The sequence below is a fragment of the Coturnix japonica genome, chromosome 3, assembly GCF_054131305.1.
Source record: "Coturnix japonica strain WE chromosome 3, WE-NBRP24, whole genome shotgun sequence".
In the NCBI taxonomy this organism is placed as follows: domain Eukaryota; kingdom Metazoa; phylum Chordata; class Aves; order Galliformes; family Phasianidae; genus Coturnix; species Coturnix japonica.
In genome coordinates this window covers 78,234,529-78,261,798 of record NC_140665.1, presented here as the reverse complement: position 1 = coordinate 78,261,798, position 27,270 = coordinate 78,234,529, and the positions used below count along the sequence as shown (strand labels likewise).

Below are 27,270 nucleotides of genomic sequence, written 5' to 3'. Positions count from 1 at the left end.
TCCATATTTGATTGTGTTATGATTGATGAGGTCTGCTAAGTTGCATGAATTCATGTGCACATTCTCCTAAAACCATAAGCATAATTTTGCTTTCCTGAATGATTTCGTGTTTAATGTTTTTTCTTATAATCTTACATAAAATGTTATGAAACTTTGATGTTAATATGTAATTGAGTATTTACCAGAGGAACAGAAGAATTCTTCACTGTGATTGCATACGTAGTCTTACTTAGTCCTTATAATATAAATTAATGGAATGTAGATCTGAGTTAAAGCTCAGCATTCAGGACTATGTGATTAAAATATAGAACAGCCTGTTTCCCTGCCTTCTACCTCCACCAAGGATGTATTTCAGACTTGTTCTCTTAGTTTTATGGACGTGTGCAGCCTGGTTTTATGTTTCTAATACTATCTTTTCTGTGTTTTGGAAGAGACCAGATTATTTTTGAGGTTTTGTCCTATGTCCTTCTACAGATTAGCATAAGAAATGAGATTCTCCTTCCCAAAGCTGTGTAATTCATTCTTTGTGCAGGTAACAAAGGATTCCTTGTGTTTAGGGGTTGCTTTGAAACCTCTAATCTCATGAAAGTAATCTGCCATGGGTCTTATTACCTATTAGAGCTCTAGACAAAGACATGAGGAAATAAATATTGCAGGTAGAAGTAATAGAAAACCTTATTTGTCAGATGGGAGGGAAAAGGATATTTGTCTTTTTAGTTGCAGAAAAAGAGTGAGGCCATAAGAACGGTATCACGTTTTTTTCCCCAGTCCAGTATTCCCTGCATTCTCTATATCAGCTTGATTCTATCAACTCCGCTCTGTGGCAGAACATCATTTTCAAGTTTGTTTTTTATTAATTCTAAATGAATGGAATCTTAACCCTATGAAAACAAGCTTGGGTTTGTGTTGCTTTGGTTAAATTTGTCTTCGTTTTAAAGGTGTTGTTAGGTGTGCTTAGCTTTACATGATCCTCACTTATCTTCTTCCTCTGTACAGAGTCAAATACTAAATCAGACCTGGTTTTTGAGTCAGTAGTACCAACTAATACCAACTAATAACTTCTCCTGCTTACATCTGATAAGAATCAGCTTTTTTCCCATATGAATTTAAGAAAATTGGGAAGGCAACTCCTGCAGAGTTGTCAGAGTAAGTTATGCTGTAGCTTTCATTTTTATGCCTCATTGTAAAATGTTAAAATCAGTACTGAGGTATGTTAGTTCTGCCTTTAGTCTGTATGATTTGACTCCTACAACTATAAGTAGGTACATATTTAATAAAATGGAAAGTGGGTGCATTTAAATTGTTTTGAACTAAATCAGCCTTATTCACAGATGGACACTATTAAAAACACCTATATGACCGAAACTTAAGCATTTTGAGGCCTTTGAAACCATGGGAGCACATGTGATTGAAAGAGCATGCATGGAGTCTCATATAAAACATTTAATAAAAATTACAGCTCTGGTTAGATTGCGCACAGTCAGTGAAATGTGCAAGAACAAAATGGTATGAAATCATTACAGAAGTGGTACTGACATATGGAGTTGAATATGAAGAAGGATACAGATAAGAAGTTGAGAACAGGAGCAAGAACTTTAAATAACGTTACTCAAAATAATAACCTTATCACATTTTGAATAATATGCTTTGTTTTCCTAACATAATTACAAGTGTTGGATCAGGAGCAAAGCAGTCAGGGGTCTTTGTGTGTTCCCATTCATTTTACTGTGGTTAGGCTAGAACATGTTTAAACCCCTCAGGAGAGGTACCGCACTTCAGTGGGTGAGCATCAAGATATAGCAGCTGGATAGCAGCAAGAGCTGTCAGATATGCAAATGGTACTTAAGAGTAAAGATGGTAACTTCATTTTTCATGAAAAATAATTTCACAGAATCACAGAATTATCAAGGTTGGAAAAGACCTAAAAGATCATCCAGTCCAACCATTACCAATACTTCCCAGCTAAATCATATCCAACAGCACAACATCCAAATGTTTCTTGAACACTCCCATGGTCGATGACTCCACCACCTCCCTGGGCAGTGCATTCCAGTGCCTGACCACCCTTAGATGGTACAGGCAATTGTAAAACCTCCAACATTAGTTTAAGTACTTAGTAATTTCTTTAAAAAAAAAAAAAAGAGAGAGAATGTTTAATAGCTTCAAGTTCTCACCGTCATGACATTTTCTGTGTCTTACCATTTAGCTGACATAGATGTTGATTCTGTGTCTTTTTATTAGAAGAATTAGAGTATTTAGAATGTTGAATTCATTGTGTTTTGGTAGTTGCTCATGGCAGTAGAACAACGCATAAAAATCCTTGCTGTTCTGATGTCAATCCTATTACCTAATTATGTTTTCACAGTCTTCATTCAAAGGTATTTGGGAGATGCCACTCTAACTTTGGCAGAGAAATAAGCAGGGCAAGGCAGAGGCAGGAGTTTTTAATGCAGTTTGAAGGAAATGGACAGTTTCTTACTTCAGGAAATTTTGCAAGAATCGCAGTATAAAGTAAAGTCACTCATTAACTAGCTGCTCAGATGCAGAATGCCTATTTAATGCTGAATTCCTTGTACATCAATCAGCGCTGTTAACCCATCTGCAATCAGTTGCCTTCCATCTCTGATAACAAAACGATTATAGCTGGATAATTTTGTTTGTCTTACCTGAAATTTTGCCTTTATAAAATTGCCACCTGCAGCTACAAAATGGGACCATTCTGCAGTTGGTCCCATGCTGGTTGTCACTGTACTGTTGCAAAATAAATCCCTGCATCTCATTGTTCAGCAAATGCATTTCTCAGCTTGAGGATTTTGTAGTTTGTGTCAGAATATGTTATTGCAGGCTTGTCTGCTAGGCAAATACTGTGTTTTACACTGTGTATTAATGTGATTATGTGATTAATTCTGCTCAAGATAACGTGTAGATTTTGTCTTATTTATTTAAATTGTCAGCATACAGGGTAGGTACATAACAAAGTATCAGACAAGTAGGGTAAGAGGTTTGTGCCAGTCATTGGGAGAACTCAGGTCAGAGGAGCCTGTGGGTCAGCAGATGGAGAAATCAGCATCTGGAAGCCACTTACTGCAAAGGCAGCGCATCTGTGACCAGCCACTGGAGGTACCCACAGTGCACTCACATGTGTGTAACAGCTAGCATGTTTTGAGCTGAATTAGCCAATGATACCAGCATCTGGAAAGATCTGTGCTCTGAGATGGTAAATACCTGTGGGTGTGGGCTCTTGTTATTATCCTTTTCAGGATCCATTTTCCAGACATAATGCTGTACCACCTGGTTGTAAATGAGCTAAGGAACTGGAGCTAATGTAACCGTATTACTGTAATATTGTCCAGGCTAACTAGGTCAGTGTAAGCATAGGAGAAATACTTATTCTTGTTTTATGAACTCAGCTTATGTGATTCTAAAACTGAAGACGTTTCAGACAACTTTGCAGAAATAGAAACCACGTATATTGCATTTTGCAGCTTGCAAACTGAGCTGCATTGTAGTGGGATGCTGCATGAGCCACAGCTTTAAGATGGAAATGTCTAGATTTTCTCCTCTAAAATGACTTCTCTAAGACTTCAAAAACAAGCTTTATTGGAATAGAAGTAGAATACTTTGGTTTTATCTGATCAATTTTCAGGACCAGATAAGATAGAATAGGAAAAGGGTTGATAAACAGCTTTTCCCTGTGCTTTTTGTGTCCTTGCAAGTGGGTCCTTGCTTCTAGAATCAAATGCAGTCATTTTAACAATTCTCAGCTGCAGCAAGCTCTGCTCAAATCCTTACCTCCAGAATCTGTAACAGATTTTGTCATCTTTGCATGCAGGCTGCAGGCCTGTCCTCAGCAGTTTTGTCATCTCTAGCTCAGCTCCAGCTTCCTGCTGCTTATTGTGACTGTTACCTAGTGAATGTGAAGGAAAGCACCAGAAGACTGTAAGTGCTAAACTTTTAGGAGAAAGAACTCATCACCTTATTTCAGATGCTGTTGTATATTTGTATATGGAGTGAGATATCCCTTTGGTTCATTTGGGTCAGCTGTCCTGGTTCTGTCCCCTCCCAGCTCTTTGTGCTCACCCAGCTCCTTGATGACAGGACAGCACGAGAACCTGAAACATACCTGACTTAGTTGTTGCAGAGTAGTGCTTACACTGAAAATTGGTGTTGCTAACAGTGTTTTCATCAAAAATCCAAGACACAGCACCATATCAGCAACTAGGGAGAAAACTGCCTTGGCCAAAACCAGGGCAAGTGCTTTGCCTTAACTGTGAACATTTAATGAAATCCAAATACTTAGGTAGTTAAAGCTTAGACTGAGGAGAACTTAAAAATGTTTTCCTTTAGAAATGTTTGAACTAAACAGCCTTTGTGTACAGATTCCTATAAATAAATAAACCTGATTCTATATTTTTGGTTTGTTTGGTATAAATGGCCTAATTTAATTTGTGTACACCAGTGTGAGCAGTGCAGTGTCAGGCAGTGATTCATTAGGGTAATTGCAGTAGACTTTTAAATAACAAATTTAAATGTTCCCCCTGGAGTGAGGTGTTTGTTTGAGGGAATTCTAGTTCCAGTAAGAGTTGCAGCTTTTTTGTTGTTGCTGACGTGGAGTGTTTTTCATCTTGATTAGAAATGCATCAGGTTTTGCATGCTGAGATACTGTAATGGGTACAACAAAATACACAACAGTGCTATAGCTGTTGGGTATTTTGTGGTTCAATACAGTGTGCTACTTTTCTGGTTCTTCTTGCAACTTAGGTAAAATGGAAGTTCATCGTTTGCTGAAAGTATCCTGAGTTTTAAAGACTCAGTCTCTTTACTGAGTTTCTTTACAGTTAAAAGCTTGAGGAGAGTGCTAATATCTTGCAGGAGGGTGAGCAGAACAACACATTTTATCTTTAACTTGAATCAAATTTACTACTATGGAAGAATTAGTTTTAATTTATTTACCTGTCAGGTCCTGAAGCTGTAAAATGTTCTTTAAAAATTCTAGAACACCTGTGAATAGTGCTTTAAATAGATACTGGCTAAACTAACTTATATAATAAAAGTATATAAGCTGTCAGGAAAAATCATATCTATAGACCTACTGCAATCTTATAGTAAATGACTAACATTAATTTCTCATATGGGAATTCTCCAGTGTTTATGCTGCCCTCAAAAGTTTTATTGCAAGCAGGTAATGAAGAGGGAAGGAATCCAATTACTTTATGCACAACGCATGAAGTCCCTACCTAATAAAGAGCAGAGAAGGACTTCTGTTCAGTAAGCACAGAAGCATCTGTAAGCTCTAGTGAGTAAACTGGAAATTGCTTTTAAGTAGGTTAGGAATGATTCTCACTACATTATTTGATGGATCTTCTAGCTTTTATAAAGCTTCTTGGAGCTACGGTAGGGTATAGAAATAAATGCTCGAGTAGGTCTGATGTGTGTGAAACAGACTGAATTATAGATTCATGTGAATTTTTCATTGAAGTATGAAATTGAGGAAAATGTTCAGAGAGGCATTTTTTCTGTATAGTATTTCAGTATGAAAATAGGAGCAGATAACTGGATTGGACAGCTGATGGAACAGATCTTTGACAGTGATCGATTGCTTCACAGTAGGAGAGAGATTCATGGTAGTAACTTGGACAAATGCTCCTACTTGAAACGTTCTACTTGAGAGCTACTAGTTGTGTGGCTTATGTCTTGCACCATGTATGCTGCTACTCCTACTAATTCACACCTAATGCAAGAAAGAATAAGGTGAACAGAATCACAGAATTGCATGGGTTGAAAGGGGCCTTAAGAGATCAAGTCCAACCCCAATGTTAATTGTAAATGCTGCAGCTGAAATCTCCTAAATTATTTGTATGAATGTCTTATGGTAGTGAATTAGCAGTTCTGTTTTTTTTTTGAAGTATTTTACTTTACATTTCTGTTGGATGTCCTTTGCCTTCTAGAATTGTTAAACCCATAGTTTGTACATGCACAGATCATTGACATAAAGTTAGAGAAGCAGAAAATTGGCACTTGAATTAGTGAGCATTATTCTTTTGTCCCAGAGTCTCTCATTTATAATGAAAAATAACCACAGTATGTTCTCAGCATACTGACACTTCTGAACCTACCTTTAGCAAACAAGCTTGTTTCATTATTCTCATTTCCTGTGCAAAATGTCCCCAGCTGCCTCTGTCAGAGGAGGGTTATCTGGTGGATGGGAAGGTACAAACAAGTGTCTTATAAATGCAAAGCTCAGACTGGCCTATACACTGTGGAGTGCATGATCATATTTGAAAATGTTCTGAAAGGACTGTAACATATGGGTAGTGTTCTTAAATCACTTCACAAGCTTGGATTAATTTCCTGTGTTATTACAATAATGATTAAAAAGGAGAGAATGAGTATAACTGGAGATTATGGAATTGCTGCTAGATCTGAATAATAAAGTTTGTGTTTTTTTTCCTCAGAGTTTAACTAATACAGGAGGGCCTCACATTGTCTGTATATCCAGCTTACCATTTCCCATTCCTCTACTTGTCTTCTACATCTTGCAGCCAAGTTTGTGTGGACACTGTGCTGAGAGGCAGAGATGCACAAGCTGGTTTTTGTGGGAAGGTGGCATGGATAACACCAGCCAACAGACCTCATAGTATCCTGTTATGCATGTTAATTTAGTAGATGTGTGACTGTCAGTCATGGTGGCCTTGACCTTCCTTCTTGTCTTGCCCATGAGATAACTGTATCCCTTGTAGACAACATCATAGGCGCTGTTCCGTAATCTTTGTGCAGAGGAAGGAAGAGGACTGACTTGGCAATGCTTTCATTATTTCTCTTTTCTCTGATGAGACAATGAATTATTCATTCTGCGGTTATCTTCAGAAATAGCTGGCTGAACAAAATCTGATGAAATGCCTGACTGGGACACTGCATTCTCTACAGAAAGCACACTTATGCTTCAGTCATTGCAGGCTTGCTTTGTAAGACTCTGGAAGAAAGCATGGCTACCCATTCCTGGGAGAAGGAGTGGACTTATGGATGAGCCTGCTGCAAAATTGTATTGCTATGATTCAGAGATGTAAGGCTTTTGTGGATACTGAGCTTCCATGGGAGAATGGAACTTGAGAATTCACTGTGACTTGTAGGATAAGTTCCATAAGCAGGTGATTTATGTGACCAAATTGCTCCTTGTGTCTGCTATAGTCTATACTATGCAAAAGACAGGGAAGATTAGGTAGTTATTACCTGTGCTGATGGGGTGAAATTCAAAAACAGGACATCATGTGGTGGATGAGCAAAATAGGGGAAAAAAGATTGGAGAAATTCATGAGGTTCAACAAATCCAAGTGCAAGGTCTTGCACCTTGGATGTGGCAACATCCACTACCAATACAAGCTGGGGGATAAAAGGATTGAGCACCATTGGAATGGTGTTATATCTAGAGCAATTAATTGTGAGAGTTCAATAAATGGTAATATTGAACACTGTTATTTTTTTTTCTAGTAGGGGCAAATAGAAGTTTTATTTTTGACTGGTCTAAACCAGTATTCTTACAAATCCTGTTTTTCAAATTAAGTCTCAGATCACTTTTATTATCTCACACGATGAGTAAATAAACAAGAACAAGAAAGAAAACAAGAGTGCAACATTAAATGTAGCTTGTTAATCTTTCATGACGCAATGGTAAACTTTCTCATCTTGTGAAAACACAGAAATTGTTTTTCTAGAATCATGTTGTCTTAATCCTGGAAGAATGTAGTCAGAATTTAAATGAAATAAAATTCAAAAGTTTGCCTTGTGTTCAAATTTGAAGTATTATCTTAACCATGAGATGTTGGGAAGTGAGCAAGATCAGTAAGTGGTTTTGACTGTGTAATATCTGCTATCTCTATATATTAGAAGCAGACCGGTGAGTGCACCCATCATAATGAAAACATAAACTCAGTGTGGGTCTTTAGAAAAATTACATTACATAAAACTACTTAAGCAGACTTATGCAGTCACTTAAAGAGTGTAATATATTACAGATGGCCTGATCTTATCCACAGTTGATTGCTCTTTACAGCAGTTATGGCAAGAATTCTGTTTGGATGGCTTCCTGGCATAAAATGTTAATGTTGACCAAGTTGTAATGTAGAGGTATGTACAGATTGCCAGCATTCAATGCTCCATGTGTTGAATTCATAATAATTGACTTCCAGGAAAGGTGTGAGGAAATGAAAATTCATATAATCATTTGGGTCCTGGTGTAGGGAACCTGCTTTGGCAGGGGGGTTGGACTCGATGATCTCTGGAGGTCCCTTCCAACCCCTACGATTCTGTGATTTCTGTATTTCCATTTCACGTAACTAGGAAAGAGATGTTTCTTCCTGTAAAGAAGATACTTTCTGACCTGTTCATTTCATTTGTTAGAGGTAAAGTTAGAAGGAGTTCCTACTTTTAAATGTCTTCTCTTTAAATACTGTGATATATCTTATTACCTAAGTACCACTTATGGATAAAGTTTTAGTGTTATGTTGTCACAGTATATTTTATTGTATTGTGGAGCTCCAATGGGGTTTAAAATTAGGATTCAGTGGGATATCACTGGATAGTAAATAGAAAATTGAACTAGAGCAGAAACTTGAAGAGGGAATTGTTTCCATGACAGCAACTTTATCAATTTTAATTACACAAGTTTGTTTGTCTTACTTTAATAAAATGCAGGCTCTGTGGGTCTTGTGATTATCTAAGGTTCTGGCAATTAGTGTGCTTTCTACTCAGATATTTTATGAAGGAGTAGCATTTGTATTAGTCTCACATAACGCACGTAGTCTTTTTAGAAGAAAAATATAGGGAAATTCTATTCAGACAGTGGGGGAAAAAAAGCTACTCTTAGTCCATTGTTACTCAGCTCCTGTTAAGTATGCGCCTTTCATGCCGACCCATACACACTGCCGTGCCTCATGGGATGCTCATAACTGTAGCCTTTGCAGCAGTAGAACCTTGTTTTCCCCAGTTTTCTCTAACACATGGAATATGAACATCACATAATGTTTCTGCAGTAGGTGCTTTTACTTCTGAAGCAGTCTTCAGAGCTGTTACTAAAATTATCTCTCAGAGCTTCAAGAATAGGCTATAAAGCAATCCTTAACAGTGATTTCCATGCATTTGGTGTTACACCAGTCAAGATAGAAGAGCATCTTAGAAATTATTCAGTGTTTTGTGCTGGAACTGCATTGTGCCCACAGTCCGCAATAGAAGACTGCTTCAGCCCCTTCCCCTGAAAATGTAAAACATTGGTAGGGCACCTGGAAGTATGGAAGTTCTTTAGCCTTACTGAAAATAGCTGATGAAGGAATGCTAACAGGTAACAACTTCTATGTGCTGTATCATCTGGCAGAATCACGGAATGGTTGAGGTTGAAAGGGACCTCTAGAGGTCATCTTGCTCAGCCCGCTGGTTCAAGAGTCACTCCAAATAGTTTTCACTGTCTCCAAGCTGTGAGACTCCACAGCTTTTCTAGGCAACCTGTGCTAATACTCCATCACCCACACAACACAGAATTGCACCTGCTGTTCAGAGGGAACCTCCTGTGCTCCAGTTTGTGCTCATTGGATCCTGGCCTTGCAGTGGGCACCACTGAACAGTCGGACCATGTCTTCTGTGCACCCTTCCTTCAGGTATTTATGGACACAGATGAGCTCCCCCTTAAGTACTTAAGTAAAAGTTTAAAGGGACAGTGTTGGTGGGGAAAAAAGCAATTGTAAGCTATTGTGTTTCAACTAGGTATTATCTGTGCAATCGCACAAAACAGTGATATCCATTCTGGGGCTTGGTAATGAGGAAGTATTTTCCTGCTTCTCTGCTTAAGAAGTTTGCTTTATTACTGAAAGTACTTACAAGAAGTTCCGAGATTTTCCAATCTGAAGAGGTGTATAAAGGGATGCAGTACCTGCTTGAAGAAGTGATAACTTCAGTGGGATTATTGTAGCCCTCTCTAAAATGGGCTCCATTTTTCTTAGGACAGAAACCAAAAGGAATCTTAGTGTAGCAGAAATCACAAGCAGATTTTTGTCAGAGTACATTACTCTGCTGCAAAATACAGTAATTTTTAGGTAAAGCACTAAATTAAACAGTAAGTTAACAAAATGTCACTGCCTTGTTGTGTTGTGTTGTTGTTGTTGGTTTTTTACCCACTGCATGCTCCTGTGCTCACTGTGAGCACTATTTAGCTTCAACATCTCTGAAGAGCACTCTACATAAAGCTTAGTCATGTGTGAGTCCTGTTGGAACAAAGCTACTAAACAGAAATTAAACGTCATGTTTCTCTTGAGGATTTGGAATAAAAATTTTAAATGGCTTGGATGTGGTTGTTCTTTTCTGGAAGTTTTGATGCCTGTCTGTGCCAGAATTATATAGGTTGGAAGGGACCTATGCAGGTCTTCTGCTTCAGCCCCAGAAATATGCCATGATCTCTGTTATAGAACACATTAGTAAGGTATTGCTTTTCATTGTACCTTCTTCAAGTGGACCTCAGTGTAGTCAGCAGCCCAAAGAAAACAAAATACCCTCAAACAGGAGAATAAGAAACTCTAGCAGCTGGCATTTGTTGTGGTCAGGGAATGGAGGGTGGGAAGAGGAGGAAGCAATGTAGTATCACTGCTACAATTAAGAATTGGAGAGTGTTCAGGTGAAATGTTTTTAGTATTTGAGATTGCTGCTGAGTATTGCTGGTGAGTATTGATAAAATGTAAGGTGATGGATAGGGGTGTTATTCTTTTCAGACTGAAGGTTAGTCTTGGTGAAAACTGGCTATAGATATAGGAGAAACTTAATGATGCTTTGAGAATTTCCCTCGAAGAAATAACAGTAAATACTTGCAGTATTAACAACTGTGACTATAATTTAGCGGTCTGCTGGTGTAGCTAGCTATGAAGTAATCTGGAATCCTATTCTTTAGATATTGGTGAGGGGGTAAAATAAGAAAGAAATTGCTGATCAAGAAATAGAACAACAATATTGGGAAAGGGTACCTTAGAGAATCTTACATAATTTCTGTACATTGTACCTTCATTGTCTTATCAGACTCTAAATATACAATTAATGATTATTGAGAAAGTTCATTTAACAAAGCAGAAGACTCAAGTACATGATTATTACTGTATTTTTATATTTAGATTTATTAAAAGATTATTTTGCTACAATGATACGTACTGAACAAAGGAAACTGCTATTTGAACACCATCTGTTCAGATTTACTAATGTATGCAAAGCTGATTTGTTTTCTGTGAGAAGTTTGCCCTCTAAACCAACCCTATTAAGCTTTAATTTATTACAAACTTACGCGTTCTGGTAACGCATATCTAGAGTAATGAAAACTTACACATTTAGTGTAATTCGAACAGTTTTGCTTTTCAGTTTAAAGAAGTTGTTGTTCTGTACTCAGAATTGTTAAACTGTTCAAAGAAAAAAATCAGTCTTATGAATTCAGGCAAAAAAGTCAGAAACGCTTCTTTTTACATCCTCGGTGATCCATGGTGTTTGGTACGGAGTTGGAGGAGAACCAAGTGGATGAATTTCCATGTTAAATTCTATTCTGAAGTTTTCTTTGTGTTATCTGATTAATATTAGTGACAGTAATCTAAGTTCTGCTGTATCTGTTCAGACATACGTTCAGCTGCAGAAAACCTTGTTTTGAATGATCAGTTCTTAAAAATCACTGATGTGCAAAAGTTTACTTTCAGGATTACGCTTTTTTTTCCTCATACCAAATAATATTTACCTCCAATATTCAAAATGTATGCTGTTCTTCAAATAATGTGTTCAGACATGGTACTTGTAAGACACTTCAGAATCAGAGAAGCCGCAGAATATTTTTCCAGCAGCAGTTTCCCATTTATTCTTGAGCAAAGTACATAGAGTCAACAGAAGGATTTTTTGCAAGGAAATGTCTCTAAAAGATGAACAAAGATGAGTTTGAGTGTTCAGGTTCCCTGTCACTGCAGAAATGGAGTTTGTTTCATTACAGATATTTTCTGGAGGACATCAGTAGATGCTTTCTCATCTAAGAGAGGGGTTGGTAAATTAAGCTGTTCACTAGAGCCATCTTTGAGTACTCCTGAGTTTTGTCAGTGCTCTTTGCAAACACCAAGCTCAAGACTCTATCGTGAGTTTGCATTAGAAGAAAGTAAGGGACTACTGAATAACTTCATGCACGCTGAAGTATGTTATGTAACTGTAAAAATTCTCTTAATACTAAGATTTAATGACTAGAGCAACCTCAGGGACTGTCAAAGCCAGGCTATAGGAATGATAATGGTGGGAGTAAAGGGGGTACTCCTGGACACAGCCCAGTGCCCAGCATGTTAGTGCACTGCTACTGTCACTCAGTTGTCCCTTCAACTTAACTGCTGTGCTCACTGGAAAACCAGTCCACTTCACCTGTCTGTGATTTTGTGAAGTAAATGCATGTTAGATGTTCGCAAGAGAATATGTTTGCCATGTCAGTGCTGTAAACAGTTTGTTTTAAAAAGTGATGATCGGACGAGTTAGGATGATCAACCAGATATTGGTGTGACATGAACTATAAATAGATTTACGAAGTCATTGTCATAATCAGATTCCATGTCAGTGCCACTTGCCTACAGGCTTAGAAAGAAAGACCGAAAAAACAGATTGTCCTTCTGTGCTTGGCATCTACAAAGTCTGTACGTTCTGCTGGTGCTGTTTTCAAGGAGGGTAAATAGTGTCACTAGTCTGCTGCTCTTTTTTGAATGCAAGCTTTTGAAAAGCTGAACCTTACCAATGCTGCAGAAACAGTATGGTTTGGAGGCTGAAGCTTTTCAATCAGATTACAGACAGATTTCTGCCTGGTGCATGATAAGCAGTGGTTCAGCATAAGATTTAAATTTATTCTACAACTCTTATTTAAAAATTGATTACATATCAGCAAAGGAATAAGGATTATGTTTTACAGTAATATTCCTCATCCTTTATGATCACAAGTGTGATTTGTCTCGTTACAAATCAAATTCATTACTATAAGCAAATACAGGGAAAAGCTTTTATTTCTGGTATTGGCATAGCATCCTTAATGGGAATTTTTTAAGCATCACATCCTATTCAAAAAAGTTAACTGTGATTTTTTTTCCCCACTCTAAAGCCTCAGAAGAAAGAGGATCAGCAATTAGAAGCCAAAGGAAGTCCAAAAAAGGCATCAGAACCCACTATTGACCTCCTAGGGCTTGGTAAGCAATAAATAATTACCTGTTTTTCAGTGGAATGTGTACACATAATTTTAAATTTTAATAAATATGTTTTCATTTTCTCTGTGTTTTACTGATATTGTTAGCTGGATTTGGAAACCGAGTCTATGAATTTGAAACTACAAAGGAAAATGCCATGGGGATCTGTGTATATCAATACTTGCGTTTTGCTAGGGAGAGTAATGAGCTCCTGTGGGAAGGGGAAGTTATCAAAGTGATCTTCAAAGGGCTTGTGGATTGTGATATTTCAATGTTTATGGTACTGGCATGTTTTATAGTTGAAATGCAGAGGTAATCTGAATTGTATTTCTCTAAAATGCCTTACATGATAAAATCTCTGTCTTAGTTAAAAGAAAAACAAAGGGTCTGACTGTAGCTAACCAATATCTAGTAAAACAATGCACTGAGTGCTGCAGTCTTGTGAACTGACTGTGACAGTCATTCGGTTGTACCTTCTGCACATTCTGTTTTCCTGTCTGGCAGGTAACCATCTATTTGTTGTGTAAATAAACTGTTTTAGACTCTAATCATTTCATCTGCACCATCTGCCCATACGAGAGCGTTTTTATACTTTTTCTTTGCTTGCTGAAGGTTATGTTTGTATAATGTGCAAGTGTGTTTGCCCACTGGATGGAAACAAATGATAGGAAAACAAAATATGGCAATAACTATTTTTAATCCCTTTTATTGTGTAATGTTAGGAAGTTTCTCCACATATTAGGAGTGCATATTAAAATGTTCAGTGCTTATTGATACACTAGTTATTCTGGATTTTGCCATAGTATTGACAGCGCATTGGAGGAGGCAGATAACTCATTTAAATGTACTTTTCTAGCCTGTAGTAACAACTGGAATTTGTATGAAAATGATTTGTTTTGTTTTGTTTTCATTTTAAGATAATAATTTTGCAGCAAAGCAAAAAGTATCGTCCCTGTTTTAGAATTCGTGCTGTCAGTCAGAATGCAATTTATTTTCCCTCTGTATACAGAATGGCTGTAAAATACTGTTTTCATATTGGCTGTGTATGTGTCACAGTCCATATCTCATCTCAAGTCATATGTTACTGTAGGCAAGCAAAACTTAATTAACAGGAAAAGTTAGATCATGGGTGAACCTGTTAAAAACAAGAAGTAATTCAGGCTTCATGGAAGGCCAGTTCTTTTTCCTTTACCAGACTGTCATCGTAATTAAGAATCATAGAATCATAGTATTACCCAGGTTGGAAAAGACCTTGAAGATCATCAAGTCCAACCACAGCCTAACCAGTACCCTAACTCTAACATCCCTCTGCTAAATCACGTCCCTGAGCACCACGTCCAAACAGCTCTTAAACACATCCAGGGATGGCGATTCAACCACCTCCCTGGGGAGCCTATTCCAGTACCTAACCACCCTTTCTGTAAGGAAGTTCTTCCTAATAATTCAAGGAATTCAAATTTAATTTGAATGTAGTTCTGAGATTGTATCTTGGTAATACTGTTTTATGGTATGATAATGAATTTGGATTATGTAAAAACATAATGCACAATAGAAAGAGTATTATCATTGTGTTCAACATTTGAGGTTCTTCAGTGTAAATAAACATGGTGAGATATACAAAGGGCAAAGTTTATAATCATAGCAAAAAATGATGTTGGAGGAGGGAGTGTTGAGAACTTTAAATAACAAATTGAAAGGCAGTGTAATAAGCTGGCATCACTTGGAATCCACTGAGCTGCAAACAAGATGGATTAATGAGAGCAGACCTGCATAATTCATTTGGAGTTATCTTGTAATTAATTCTCACAGTAGGCTGCTTGTTATTACTTTGTTGATTCAGATAGTATTAAAAGAAAGATCACTTCAATGCAGTATATATGCCATATCAAACAATTTTAGAATGGATTTGATGGTATAGCTCATTCTTCTTGCTGAGTGGACCTATTTCTAATGACAATAATTCATTCTCAGGACTTTGTTTCTGCAAATTGAGAACAATGGTAGTTTTTACAAGGGTGGATCAGAGTCATTTGTAATAGCAAATGAGGTAGTTTTAATGGATCGCAATTCATGCTGCAAGAATTTTAGCTTTTTAACCAGCCCAGCCTCTTGTTTTCTTTAGAATACATCTGTGCTGGCTTTGAGTATGAAGTTAACTTTTTGGGGATATGAAGTTATCACAACCTTTTGTGTGTATGTCTCTCTTCTGGGTTTTAATATTGACTTCATCAGACTGTAAACAAACTGAAACAAGACTTACCCTTAGAAAACAAATAGCACTTGTAACTGGACTAAATAACAGCGGTGTTACCTGATGTCCATACTGTGCAGCCCCCGGTTTTTTCCCTCACTTCCCAAGCCATAAGAAATCACAGTTTATTTCTGCAGGCTGAAACTGACACTGCTGTTTTTTAATGATCTCTACAATTAGTTGGATCTTCCCCACACAGAAAGAGTGCACTGCTGAGAATGTGAGGATGTTAATGCAAGAATTGGTAGCATGGGATTTTATAACATTAATTTTTAATAGGGGTATTATAGGAAACTTTTTTCTGTTTGAAAGTCACAGCATGTGAACCAAAGTTCTTTGGCATTTAAGTGGTTGTCAGCACTCTCTCCATCTCGACACTGTTAATCCTGCTAATCCTCTGTGCTGCTCGGTAGCTTGGGGTTTTCTCTTACAAGTTAGGTGATTCCACTAATGTCAAACTGATGAAGGAAAGATAGCTTTAAAAAACATCTGTTTAAAAAAAATTGTATCTATGCAGGATAGTGAGAATTATATAGTATTGCTGATATATTAAGATCGTGCTTAGGTAGGTATACAGTGTATCCACTCCAAGTGAAAATATACGCAATCACTTGGTGCAGGTAGCTTTGCTTGCTTTCTGAGGAAAAGAGGAAATAGGTTCTAATCAATGGCCTGGTGCGCCGTAGTTTAGAATATCCATGATCTCCATAAACGCATCAGCTATTACACTGAAATGAGTTTGTGTATGCCTGCACACACACATTTTTATGACTATACTAATATTTATACAAATAATAAACAAGACTGAAAACAGGTTTTGTTCTACATTCTGAGATTTACCTTGTTCTGGAATCTTCCAGTTTCACGGTAGAAAAAAATGTTTGAGGATTTGCTAAATATTCCACCTGTTGCATTTTGAGAAAGGAATAAGACAGGATCTCCTATTAATATTATTCATGCAGAGCTAAAACTGTGTTGTAAAGAGTCATTCAGGATGTCTCATTTCTGCACTAATGCAGACAGAAATACTTATTTTACTGAATTTTACACTAAAAGGGTTGAAAGCATATACATTGTCAACTACTACCCTTAGAGAATACCTATAGCTCTATTCTATAGGGAATACCTATACATATATTATATGTATGGCTATATACCTATAATACCAAAACAGCTTCGGACTGATCTAGCAAAAACCTGGGTTTCATAATGTTAATTCATAACCATCATATTAACTGCTTGAAAAATACCATGAATGTTTTACATATGTGAAATGCTTGTTTTACTAAATCATTATGTGTAAATTTGAAGTTTTAGTTGATAAACATTTTTAGATTGAGGGATACTGAACCACTTTGGAATGTAAGACTTTTCCTAATACATACGACTCCCTGAGAAAATGGAAGCATTAAATTATTAATTCCAGACAATCCATTTGCATGAAAATTATGCACTATTCATTCCTAAATTTATCTGAAGCAGTCAACCTTTTGGGAGATGTTTTTGGAACTGCCTGCCTGCAGGATGACCTCAAATGAATAGAGTACTTTGAACTACCAGAAGCTCATTACTTGCTTGACAATGCACTTATTTGCATGCATCTTAAAGCACTCTTGTGGGGCAGAATGATGGATCAGATTATACATATGGTGTCCACTGGCTTCCAGTCATCACAGCAGAAATAGGAGAAGGAAAAGACCTTCATAGCTAAGGTATAAACAGATATCCCATAATCATAGATTACCTTGTTCTTCAGTATTGTTGAAAAACTCCCAGAGAAGTCAAATGCTGACACAGAAATTAAATTGACTGATGTAGCTACTTAAATCATTGAATCACAGAATATCCCCAGTTAGAAGGTGCCCGTAAGGATCACTGAGTCTAATTTCAACCCTATGTCTGAGAGCACTGTCCAAACAGTCCTCAAACTCTGTTAGCTTGGGGCTGTGCCCACTGCCCTGGGCAGCCTGTTCCTTGCCCACAGCCATCTGGTGAAGAACATTTCACTAATTCCCACCTAACCTTTCCATGACACAGCTCCATGCCATTCCCGTGCCATTCTCTCGGGCCCTGTCGCTGTCACAGAGAGCTCCCTATGAGGAGCTGCAGCTGCCATGAGGCCTCCCCTCAGCTCCTCTGCTGTGGGCTGAGCACACCCAGGGACCTCAGCTGCTTCTCATTCACCTTTCCCTCTAGAGCCTTCACCATCTTTGTAATCCTCCTCTGAACACTCTGTAATAGTTTTATGACATTCTTATCTTGTGGTACCCAACACTGCACATGGTACTCAACATGAGGCTGCACCAGTGTCAAGCAGAGCTGGACAGTTGCTTCAATCCTTCTGTCATTGTTCAGTTCATCCTTTACTTTCAGCGTATGACATCTAGTATTTTGAAGCTGTTCCTGTGGCCATTTTGGCTCTGTGGAGTTCCTTGGTCTTTCTTACAGTTTAATTGTTCTCACAAGCTTCAGACAAAATACAGGTATAGACTCACGGTGGTAACTTCTGGTATGTACCATGTTGTCAGATTTTGACACTCATGACTTTGGTGTTAACTTTTCAAGTCGATAGTAGTAGCAGCCTGTATCTTTAGAATAAATAGTTACATTCAAGGGGGCAGGGGGGAGGTCACTTTCCATCACAGTGTGGTGGAAGGCTAAAATAAGAAGGCATCTTCGGGTGGGAATGTTTTGGACCGATCGTTTCAGAATGCAGTAGCTTCTGGTATGAGCTAACAGCTGAAAGTCCTGTCAGATCTTCTGTGATGGTTTCCTTAGTCAAATGATTTCCAGGCTGATGAGGTGGCGATGCTGTGAGGCTCTTTTTTGTTCCAGCCTGTCAGTATCCTGGGCTACCAGGTAGGGCAGTCTCCAGCTGCTGGAACTGCAGTGAGTTTACACGTGACTGAGCAAAGTAATGAAAAATGATAGTATTCTACATGCAAGATGACAGATCTTGCTATAGTCTGCCAGTTGCGTTCTTAAATAGAGAAGCAGAGGAGCAAAGGGAGATGTTACTTCTAAGTAATATGTTTACTCTTCTGTGTTTTTTTTCCTTAAAGAAATAATTAATAAATAAAAGTTCTTCTGTGTTTGTTCTTTGCCAGACAGAAAAGAATGCTGTGCTTGTATTCAGGGATAGAATTGTATTACTTTAAATAAATGGTGGAAGATTCTTATCATTTGCTTTTAATTAAACTTTGCATCTCAGCCATGATCTTTATTAATCAGACCACTTCTCTGTCCCTATTAGAGTTCCTGAATGTTTCAGTTACCAAAACCTCACATCTGTCTATACCCCAGACTGTTCTCAGTGGTAGTAATGAGTGTTTTATGTGTTATTACTAGAATGTTCATGCATGGCTGTTAATGATCAACCTCTGCTCTAGAAACAGATCCTTTCATTAAGTCTTCATCAAACACTGAAAAATAAGTTCTTATATAGCTTAATAAAAGAAAGAGGTGACTGTTTTTTTCTTTAATATTAATCAGCTGTTTTTGAAAGTCCCTGATGCTTTTTGAAGTTAACAGCTAGCGATCTGTATTCTTTGTTTTAAACTTGGAATATACAAGTATGTTAGTCTGTAAATGTATGTTGGAAGCTTCTGACAGATATATTTGAAATGAGCTACCCATGTTTGATTGCATGATTAAAAAAAATGATAATCAAATCCTTTAATTAGAATCCTAGGTAAGTAAAAATTTACAGAAACTCTGAATAATGAGAACAATCTTTTATTAGAAATAGAATATGAGGGTGGTGGCAGTGTGGTGGTCAGCTTTAATTATTTTTTAATTATTTATTACTCATAAAAATACTTTCCAATGTTCGTTTTAAATGTGATTCTGTTGTTTTTTCAAGATGGTCCAGCTGAAACATCAGTTGCAAATGGAGGCACTGCTGCCGCTGCCACAGCATTGAATGATGACCTGGATATCTTTGGCCCAATGATCTCTAATCCTTTACCAGCAGTTGCTGTACCTCCCGCTCAGGTAAATGTTTAGTTACATCTTTGTGTAAATACATGTGAGGTCCCTTCCAACCCAAACGATTCAGTGTTTCTATGATTATTATTGCTTTGTAATGCTCATAGTTAGGGCATGATACAGCAGATGCTTCTTTCTTAAACCTACTGGAAATTTGGAATCTCAAGCGTCTTACTCAAAACCAAGAATGAATATTTAGAAAAACTAATATTGTTTCTGGGGCTGATCTGGCTTTTGTTTCATCTTGGAAACTTGTATGTCATACCTTCCTCGAAGAAGAGGCAGCATAACCCTGTATTGTGGCCCACTACCTTTTGTAGAGCAATGACAGTTAGAAAGTGGCCCCATTGCTTGGCCTGCTGTAGCTATGAAGGGCAGCTCTCAGCCTCAGAGAATAATGTATTGATGCTGAACTTGGCTGGTACAGATGAGAACACAATTGCAGTGGCTTTAATCCTCAGAGCAGCTTCTTAGAGGGACACTTTGCCCCAGCTGTGGAGCTCTTAGGTAGATTAGAGGTTTACACTTGCAGAAGGATTTTTGTCTCACCCAGTTGAAGTAGGAAGGACCTGATGTATTCTTGAATTTATGGCTTGGGACCTATGATCTGTACTGGTTTTTCCTCATTCAGCAGTTCTGATATAAAAAAATTGAAGGAATGATGATGGAAAGTAATTCTAATTCAGCTGGCATAACGTAATTTTGTTTCAAGTGTTCAATTTATCACTGCGGTCAACTCAAGGCATATTGCCATTATTGCTAGATTTGACTGCGGTTTTTATTCTTTATCTTTTACTCTCCCCTCACCTACTGGCTGCTGAGGACCAGCTTTGTGAAAAATGCTAGGTAGGGACTGAAATCACACTTCTTTTTAAACATAAAAGCTACACGTAAGGGCAAGCTTCCTGGTGTGCCTTCAGCCACTTCTAAATGATGAGGGAAATGAGTGGTTCAAGTGTGTTAGCTAAGATTGCAAAGGAAATTGTTGGTATGGATTTTCTTGGCTCTTGTGGATGTCTGTGTTCAAAGTACCAGAAAGAAAACTAAGTGCATGTTGTCCTACTATTCTACTGCCTTATGTCAAAATTGATCTAGATAAATCCACCTATAGAGCTAGATGTGAAAAGCAGTAAGCCATTTCCAGCTTCACTGAACTGTTTAATGTATCCAATTTTGTTGTAGATTGGGTAAATTGAAATCTAGAATCATGACGTTTCCACTCAACCCCATAATAAACGGACCAGTGATAGTAACACATATAGCAGAAAAGATTGACTTCTGGTTTTCATTTTTCCTGCCTTTCTGATACTGCAAGTGGTTCTCTCTGAGTGTACTGTTGGTTCAGGACAAAAGACTTTGGGGGTACAGTTCATGTTGCCCGGTCAGTCTTTTCAGAGAGGTTTCAGAATGTCAGCTTTCTTGATTCGATTCTGTGAGCGAGTGGTGTGACCTGCTGGTTAAACACATGATTTAGCTGTAGAGTACAGAGAATCAAAAAGGTGTTGTGGTTTAACCTGGCCAGCAGCTCAGCACCACCCAACCACTCACTTGGTGATTGTCTGCATGCTAATGGTTGCTCATGGATTAAATGGTGGGATAACTACAGTGAACTGAATGGTATGTATTAGTAGTTATGCAAGTTTCTAGAACAGGTTTAGCACTGAGTAAATATATTAGGAAGCATTAAAACGGAAAATATTAATCTCAGTATTTGGTAACACCTTGATTGTGTTCTCTAAAGCTTGAACATTACTTGCAGTTAACAAATCAGCCCAGATTTTTATTGTTAAATTGCTTTTTTCTGAGTGCCATAATCAAGAGAGGTGAATAGACCTTTTATCAAATATGCAGCATCATACGAGATTTAATTCTTGGTTATGTTCCCTTTTAGATCAGTAATCTCAAAGAATATGTAATATAAACAGAGAATTTCCCCAGGTTAGAGACAGAGAAGTGGAGGTAGCAGGGGGTGATGATTAAATAAGTTGCTTTGCAAACTGGAACAAAGTCAATATTCCTTTTACATCCAAAAAGGCCTTGTAGGTCTGGATGGTGGTACCTGGTCTGGGCACTGTTTTCAGAAAGTAGTTGATGGTGCCTCTCATTTGTCAGTGGTATGAGTAGTTTCCGGCATCTTTCCCTTATAATCCAAATACAACTTGGATGGGATTCAGAAAAGAGTCAGGAAAATACTAGAGACTGGAAACCATACTCGGTAATGAGAGATTTTAAAGATTCACTCTGTTTAACTTACTGAAGTAAAGAAGTTATATGATCATGTTCTTTAATTATTTTCTATGAGAAAGTGGGGAAAGGTGCTTACAGTGAGAGCAGGGCAGGTCTCTTCTCACTGGTGACAAGTGACAGGACGAGAGGAAATGGCCTCAAGTTGCGCCGAGGTAAGTTAGGAAACACTTCTTTACAGAAAGGGTTGTTAAGTACTGGAATAGGCTCCCCAGGGAGGTGGTTGAGTCACCATCACTGGATGTGTTTAAGAGCCGATTGGATGTGGTGCTCAGGGACGTGATTTAGCAGAGGGATGTTAGAGTTAGGGTACTGTGGTTAGGCTGTGGTTGGACTTGATGATCTTCAAGGTCTTTTCCAACCTGGGTAATACTATGATTCTATAAACACAGTGGGTTTGTGAACGTCAAAAGAGAAGGGAATTTGATGCTGTTCCTCAAGTAGACTGGCAGAGAAAACAGGTAATTGTTCACTGCTCGCAGGACTGCTTTTCTTTTTCAGCTTAAACCTTCAAAATAGGATTTAGTATTGGGTTAGGATTCATATTCTTTTGGCACAGTGAAGCACAAAGCTTTACTATTTGAAGGTTTAATTATGAGACTGAAAGGCAGTGATGTCCGAAAACCTTAGGAATCTTGACGGTTGACACAGCCAATACATGATTTTAAAAGAAAACAGAAGTCTTTATTTTTCATTCTCAAAGGTGACTTGAACATTCAGCATTATGTTGATTTTTAGCTCTCCTTTCAGATGTCTTTATTTCAGTCTTCAAAAATACTTTAAATATTTCTTCTTCCTATTCTGTATGGCAGGATACTAATAAAATGTTGCATTTGTAAAGGACTGGTAAAGAGCAATGGGATTGCATGCTTTTTCTAACATTTTGCCTATTAGCAAGAATATACGCATTTAAAATTGAAGTGAGCGTAGCTAAACTGCAATATTAGTACAGTGTTTTTTGTTACCAAACATTGCATAGGAATCAAACAAAGGTCTGTGATTCTTAGCTGTAATTAAGCAGTATCCTAAATTGTTTTGGACAGATATTAGTTTCAGACTTTGTATGGGTGTATCTTCCAGCAAAAATGTGATCTTCATTCTTTGCTGAAACTTGCAGGGAAGGGGAGAAAAGGGAAGCAGTGAGGTATGTAGTTAGAAAGTACTGATTCACTGGAGCACTGATGCTTTCCCAAGGCAGAATGCTAAAATCCACTGAGATTACACTTCAGAGTATTTATATGTGGTGGGTTTTTTTTTGTATGCATGTTTTGCATTGTACTGGGAGCTGAGAATTGGTTCAGGGAATACAGAAATACATTTTGGTACAGATGCTGTATATTATCACGTCTGTTTCAAGACAAACTTTCATTTAAAGCAGTAATATGTTTTAGATAACTCTCTGTTCTCAGATACTCATTTTTCCCAGAGGTATATGTACCTACGTGACTGCTGCAGATCAGCAGATGAACTTCAGCTTTTCAACAAGCTGTGGTGATGAGAATGTTTCCGAGTCCTTCGGTCTTTGTGGAAAAACATGATTCGTTCAGAAGCTTGCTGTGCTCTGAGTGGTATCTGTCTGGGGTCTTATTGGGGACCTATGTAGACCTATTTTCGTGTGATCCACTGAATTATTGATAGCTTCTTCTTGTTTATTTTATCCTTTTTTTGATGTTAAGGTATGTAAAATATAAGTTTATTCGTTCATCTGAATGTAGGGGACATGGATTGACTTTGTTCATCCTGACTGTAATTGGTTACCGCCAAGCTTATCAAATCTATCTCTTAATCATAGTAATTGTTCTTGTTTCCTAATTACTTGTCTGCTTGTATTTGCTCAGTTTATCATCATTAAGACAGTCTGAGCGTCTGGGAAGTCTGTGGACAAATGCCAGGATTTGGTGGCAGGCTGGGCATAGGGGTCACATTGAAACTTCTTACTCAGGTAGTCACTGTACGCTTGCACTCGGTATCCAGAACAGCCATCTTCTGTATTTCCTTCTGACTGTATGCACACATGGAAGCTGCTCAGGTTGTGGAGTCAGTTGTTGGAATTCCCCAGTGCTGTATTGCTCCTGGACCTGCTTCACCAAATTGTTCAGAATTTGGTGTCAGTGCTGAGATTCTGGATCTTAGAAGGGGTTCAGTGATTGGTAAAGTATTAAACTATTTGTTTTTGTATCAGTGGCTGCTTTCTACCTCTTGAAGAAGCTGAAGAGGACTTCTTCATAGTTTAGGATAAGTTCATTGTGCTTTAATGTTGGTTAATGCTGGTCCTGTGTTCCCTTTCTTTTCATGTATGTTCAAGTTGTTGCAATTCGAATATTGCTGGCATCATTGATGCATGAGGTTTTAATTGTTTTGACATCTCCCAAGGTTTCTCCTCTTTGGTGTTGGCCTTTTTTCAGTTCTGGGGCCTCTTTCAGTTTTATATTCTTGTAACTTCTGATACAAGTCTCAATTTTTCTCGTATTGAGTGGCAAGAGTGTGCTTTCTTTTATTATATGTTAGATTCTTGATGAAAAAGATTGCTTCAAGCTATATGGAGACATTCAGTTGTAACTCTCCCTGTGCTCTTAGGTATTACATTTAAAGAATGCAGTGCTTTGGAGAAGACAATGAAGTCTGCAGTAATCTGACATCTCTTCTTCCTGGGTAGCTTTCACGACAGTGGTTTCTGTAATATCCCTATCTGCGCATTTTAAGACGTATTGCACTGTCTTCCTTGGCTGTAATGTACAAACTAGGACCTTCACGTTCATCTCTGTTTCCTAAAGATGCGGTCCAGATAAAGAGGCTTGACAGAGGGAGTGAAGAGCAGAAAGTGTTTGTTCTTGGAACTATTTCTACATGCAAAAGATTTGTAAGCATTAGGAAGTTTCTCCAGACTGCCATAACTGTGCCATGATGCACACTGTGTATAGATGCATTACGCATTTGTGTAAAGATGCACATCGTGTGTTGCAGAAGCCAGAACAGGCTAATGAGTTTAACAAGGGGAAGTTCAAAGCCCTGCACCTGGGGAGCAGCAACCCCAGGCACCAGGACATGCCTGGTGCCACACATCTGGGGCAGAAAAGGCCTTGGGTGTCCTGGTGGGCACCATGGTGAACTTGAGCCAGCAATGGGCTCATGTTGCCAAGAAAACTAACGATATTCTGGGATTCACTAGTTTTATCTGCCCAGTGCCAGGACAGGAGGCACTGATCACAAACTGTAACGCTCTGATCAACGGGAGCACTTCTGTGCTGTGTGGGTGACGGAGCCTGGCACACACCTCCCAGAGATGTTGTGGAATCTTCTCTTCAGAGATCTCCTAAGGCCGTCTGCACTGCTACAGCTGTCAGGCCAACGTAAAATATTCAGGATGACACGAGCTTTATATATTGTTTTGTAATATTTAGGGAGTTTAATGCCAAAATCAAAATATTTATTTTCAGTCTCCTGTGTTAACCTAAACTTCTCCTGTCAGCCATGTGCACTTTTATGGCCAGATGGTAAATGCGATGGATTTAACTACCATATTTATAGCCCTGGCACACGTGGCTGATATTTTATGGTAAAAATGTCCTTTTTTTAGGTATCATGCTTTACAGGTAATAAATAAACTGTCGGTGGTGAAACCAATCTATGTTTAAACATGAAACACATTTGAGGAACTGCTAGTAGTTCTGGTAAGTTCCGTTACACATTGAGCTGTTTCATATTTCTTAACTAGCCAATGAGTGTTGAGCTTTGGTGCAGTGATGGATGGCATTGCACACAGCTTTTCTTAAAGTCATAATGATGTTTGGATTCAAGACATACTTTCACAGAGGCCTTGGATTGCATGAGAATAGCAGGCATGTGAAAATCATGTCCATGTTTTAAGTTTAATGCCACCCTTTGTTTTATTGCCATACAGTTTGCATTATCTGCCATTTATTTAGCTGTTGAACACTTGAGGGAGTGCTTCTACAGTGCCTGTGAGTCCTCTTAGAATCTTCCTAAAACAATCTGAATTAACAAATATTAAATGGATATTTAATCTCGTGGCATAAACATGGTAACTGTTGATCATCTCCCCTGGGCTTTCAACTGTCCCTTCTTCTTGTGCAAAGTATGTGCAAGTATGATGTGCTTTATTTCACTAATGCACCTAAAGGTAACAGCATTTCATGTATCCAGGGAACCTCTAAATTAAGGTCATCCCAAACAAGAACAGTCTGATGCTGTTCATTTACAAGACAAACCAACCATACATGAAAACAGAACAAGACAAAAAAAGAACCCAACCAAACAACAGCAAAAGAAAACAGACACATCTGCTGTTCTCCCTTCTAGAAAAATCAAACCTCCTCCGTACTGCAGTATGAACAGCCGAGAGAAGCTGCCTGTATTAGCTCACTTCTGCTGTTTCAGTGTCTTTCTCTGAACACAGCTATTGTACAGTGGCTGATGCACTACTAGGAGAATGTATAACAGTTCAGTACTGGGACTTCTGGATGTACCTATGGAAAAACAAATACAACCACCAAGGGTGGGCTTTTACCTGTACACAAACTGAAATCTGTCTCTAGTATTTTTGCAAAGGTTCTGCCAGCATATCAGTTCTCTCAGTCTGAGAGGGCTTCCTGCTGCCCACTAAAACCAATTATTTTCTATTTGCAGTAAGAATTTTTGTCAGTAATAAACAGGAGGCAGTGGCTTTATGAGCATGTGAACCAGGTAGAGCTGCAAGGCTGCAGCTGTAAGCAGGAGCAGGGGTGTGTTACAGCACCTGCACGTTTCGGGGTGACTTCTGGTCTGATGGCATTGCTGTAGGATGGCAGTGAAGAGGTGGATCTGGCTGCAGAGCCAGACTCTTTTTGTGCTTTCATGCAAGCAGTTTTATCCTCGGTTGTACAAAAGAGTTGAAAACTGAATACACTGTGGTGTTAGACAGGTGTGTGAACTGTAGAATCATTTAAGGTTGGAAAAGACCACTAAGATGACCTAAGTCCAGCTGTCAACCCATCACTACCATGCCCACTAACCATGTCCCCAGCCAGGTGGCACTGTTAAGGTAGGCTGCAACTCACTGCACCTCATGTTGGTTGGTATTGGAAGTTCCCACTGGTAGCAGGAGTCATTTGTTTCAAGGAATATAACAGGAATACAATGCACTGCTTCCTTACCTAAGCACTATGGAAGTATTATGTGTACCAGCAGCCAAATATTGGTTGCAGTTTGGTTATAAAACAAATGGTAAAAGAGCAACAGAGAGCCTGACAGCCTGGCTATATTGTAGTTGCTCAGTCCCGGACTGCACTAAGCTGAAGATCCCACGTTTTCTCAATAAAGCAAGTGTGCTTACAGAGCTCTAAGCCAATTACATTGTATTTTAGAAGTTGTTTACTTTATCAGCTGAAATTTGACTTCTGCCTTTTCTCCAAAAATATTATCCTCTTAGCTGAAGTGTACTCTAAAACACTGAATCTTTCGTGTTAGCTCCTCTCTCATTTATTCTGCTTATGAGAGGATTAATGAGATGTGAATTGTAATCTCCTTGTTGATTTCCTAATTATTTTCCTTAATCTGGCTACAGCTCAGGATTTATGC

General features: G+C 38.3%; 1 protein-coding gene across 4 annotated transcripts in view; it reads left to right on the top strand.

The window, feature by feature from the left end:
• The window catches only part of SMAP1 (small ArfGAP 1), an 84,981-nt gene that overhangs the window by 53,505 nt on the left and 4,206 nt on the right, over window positions 1-27,270 (top strand). For all 4 annotated transcript variants that reach the window (XM_015859089.3, XM_085541978.1, XM_032443264.2 and 1 more), the window contains 2 exons: window positions 13,130-13,214; window positions 19,325-19,455. In XM_015859089.3, the coding sequence (XP_015714575.2) occupies window positions 13,130-13,214; window positions 19,325-19,455 (216 nt within the window). The remainder of the gene's footprint in view (window positions 1-13,129; window positions 13,215-19,324; window positions 19,456-27,270) is intronic.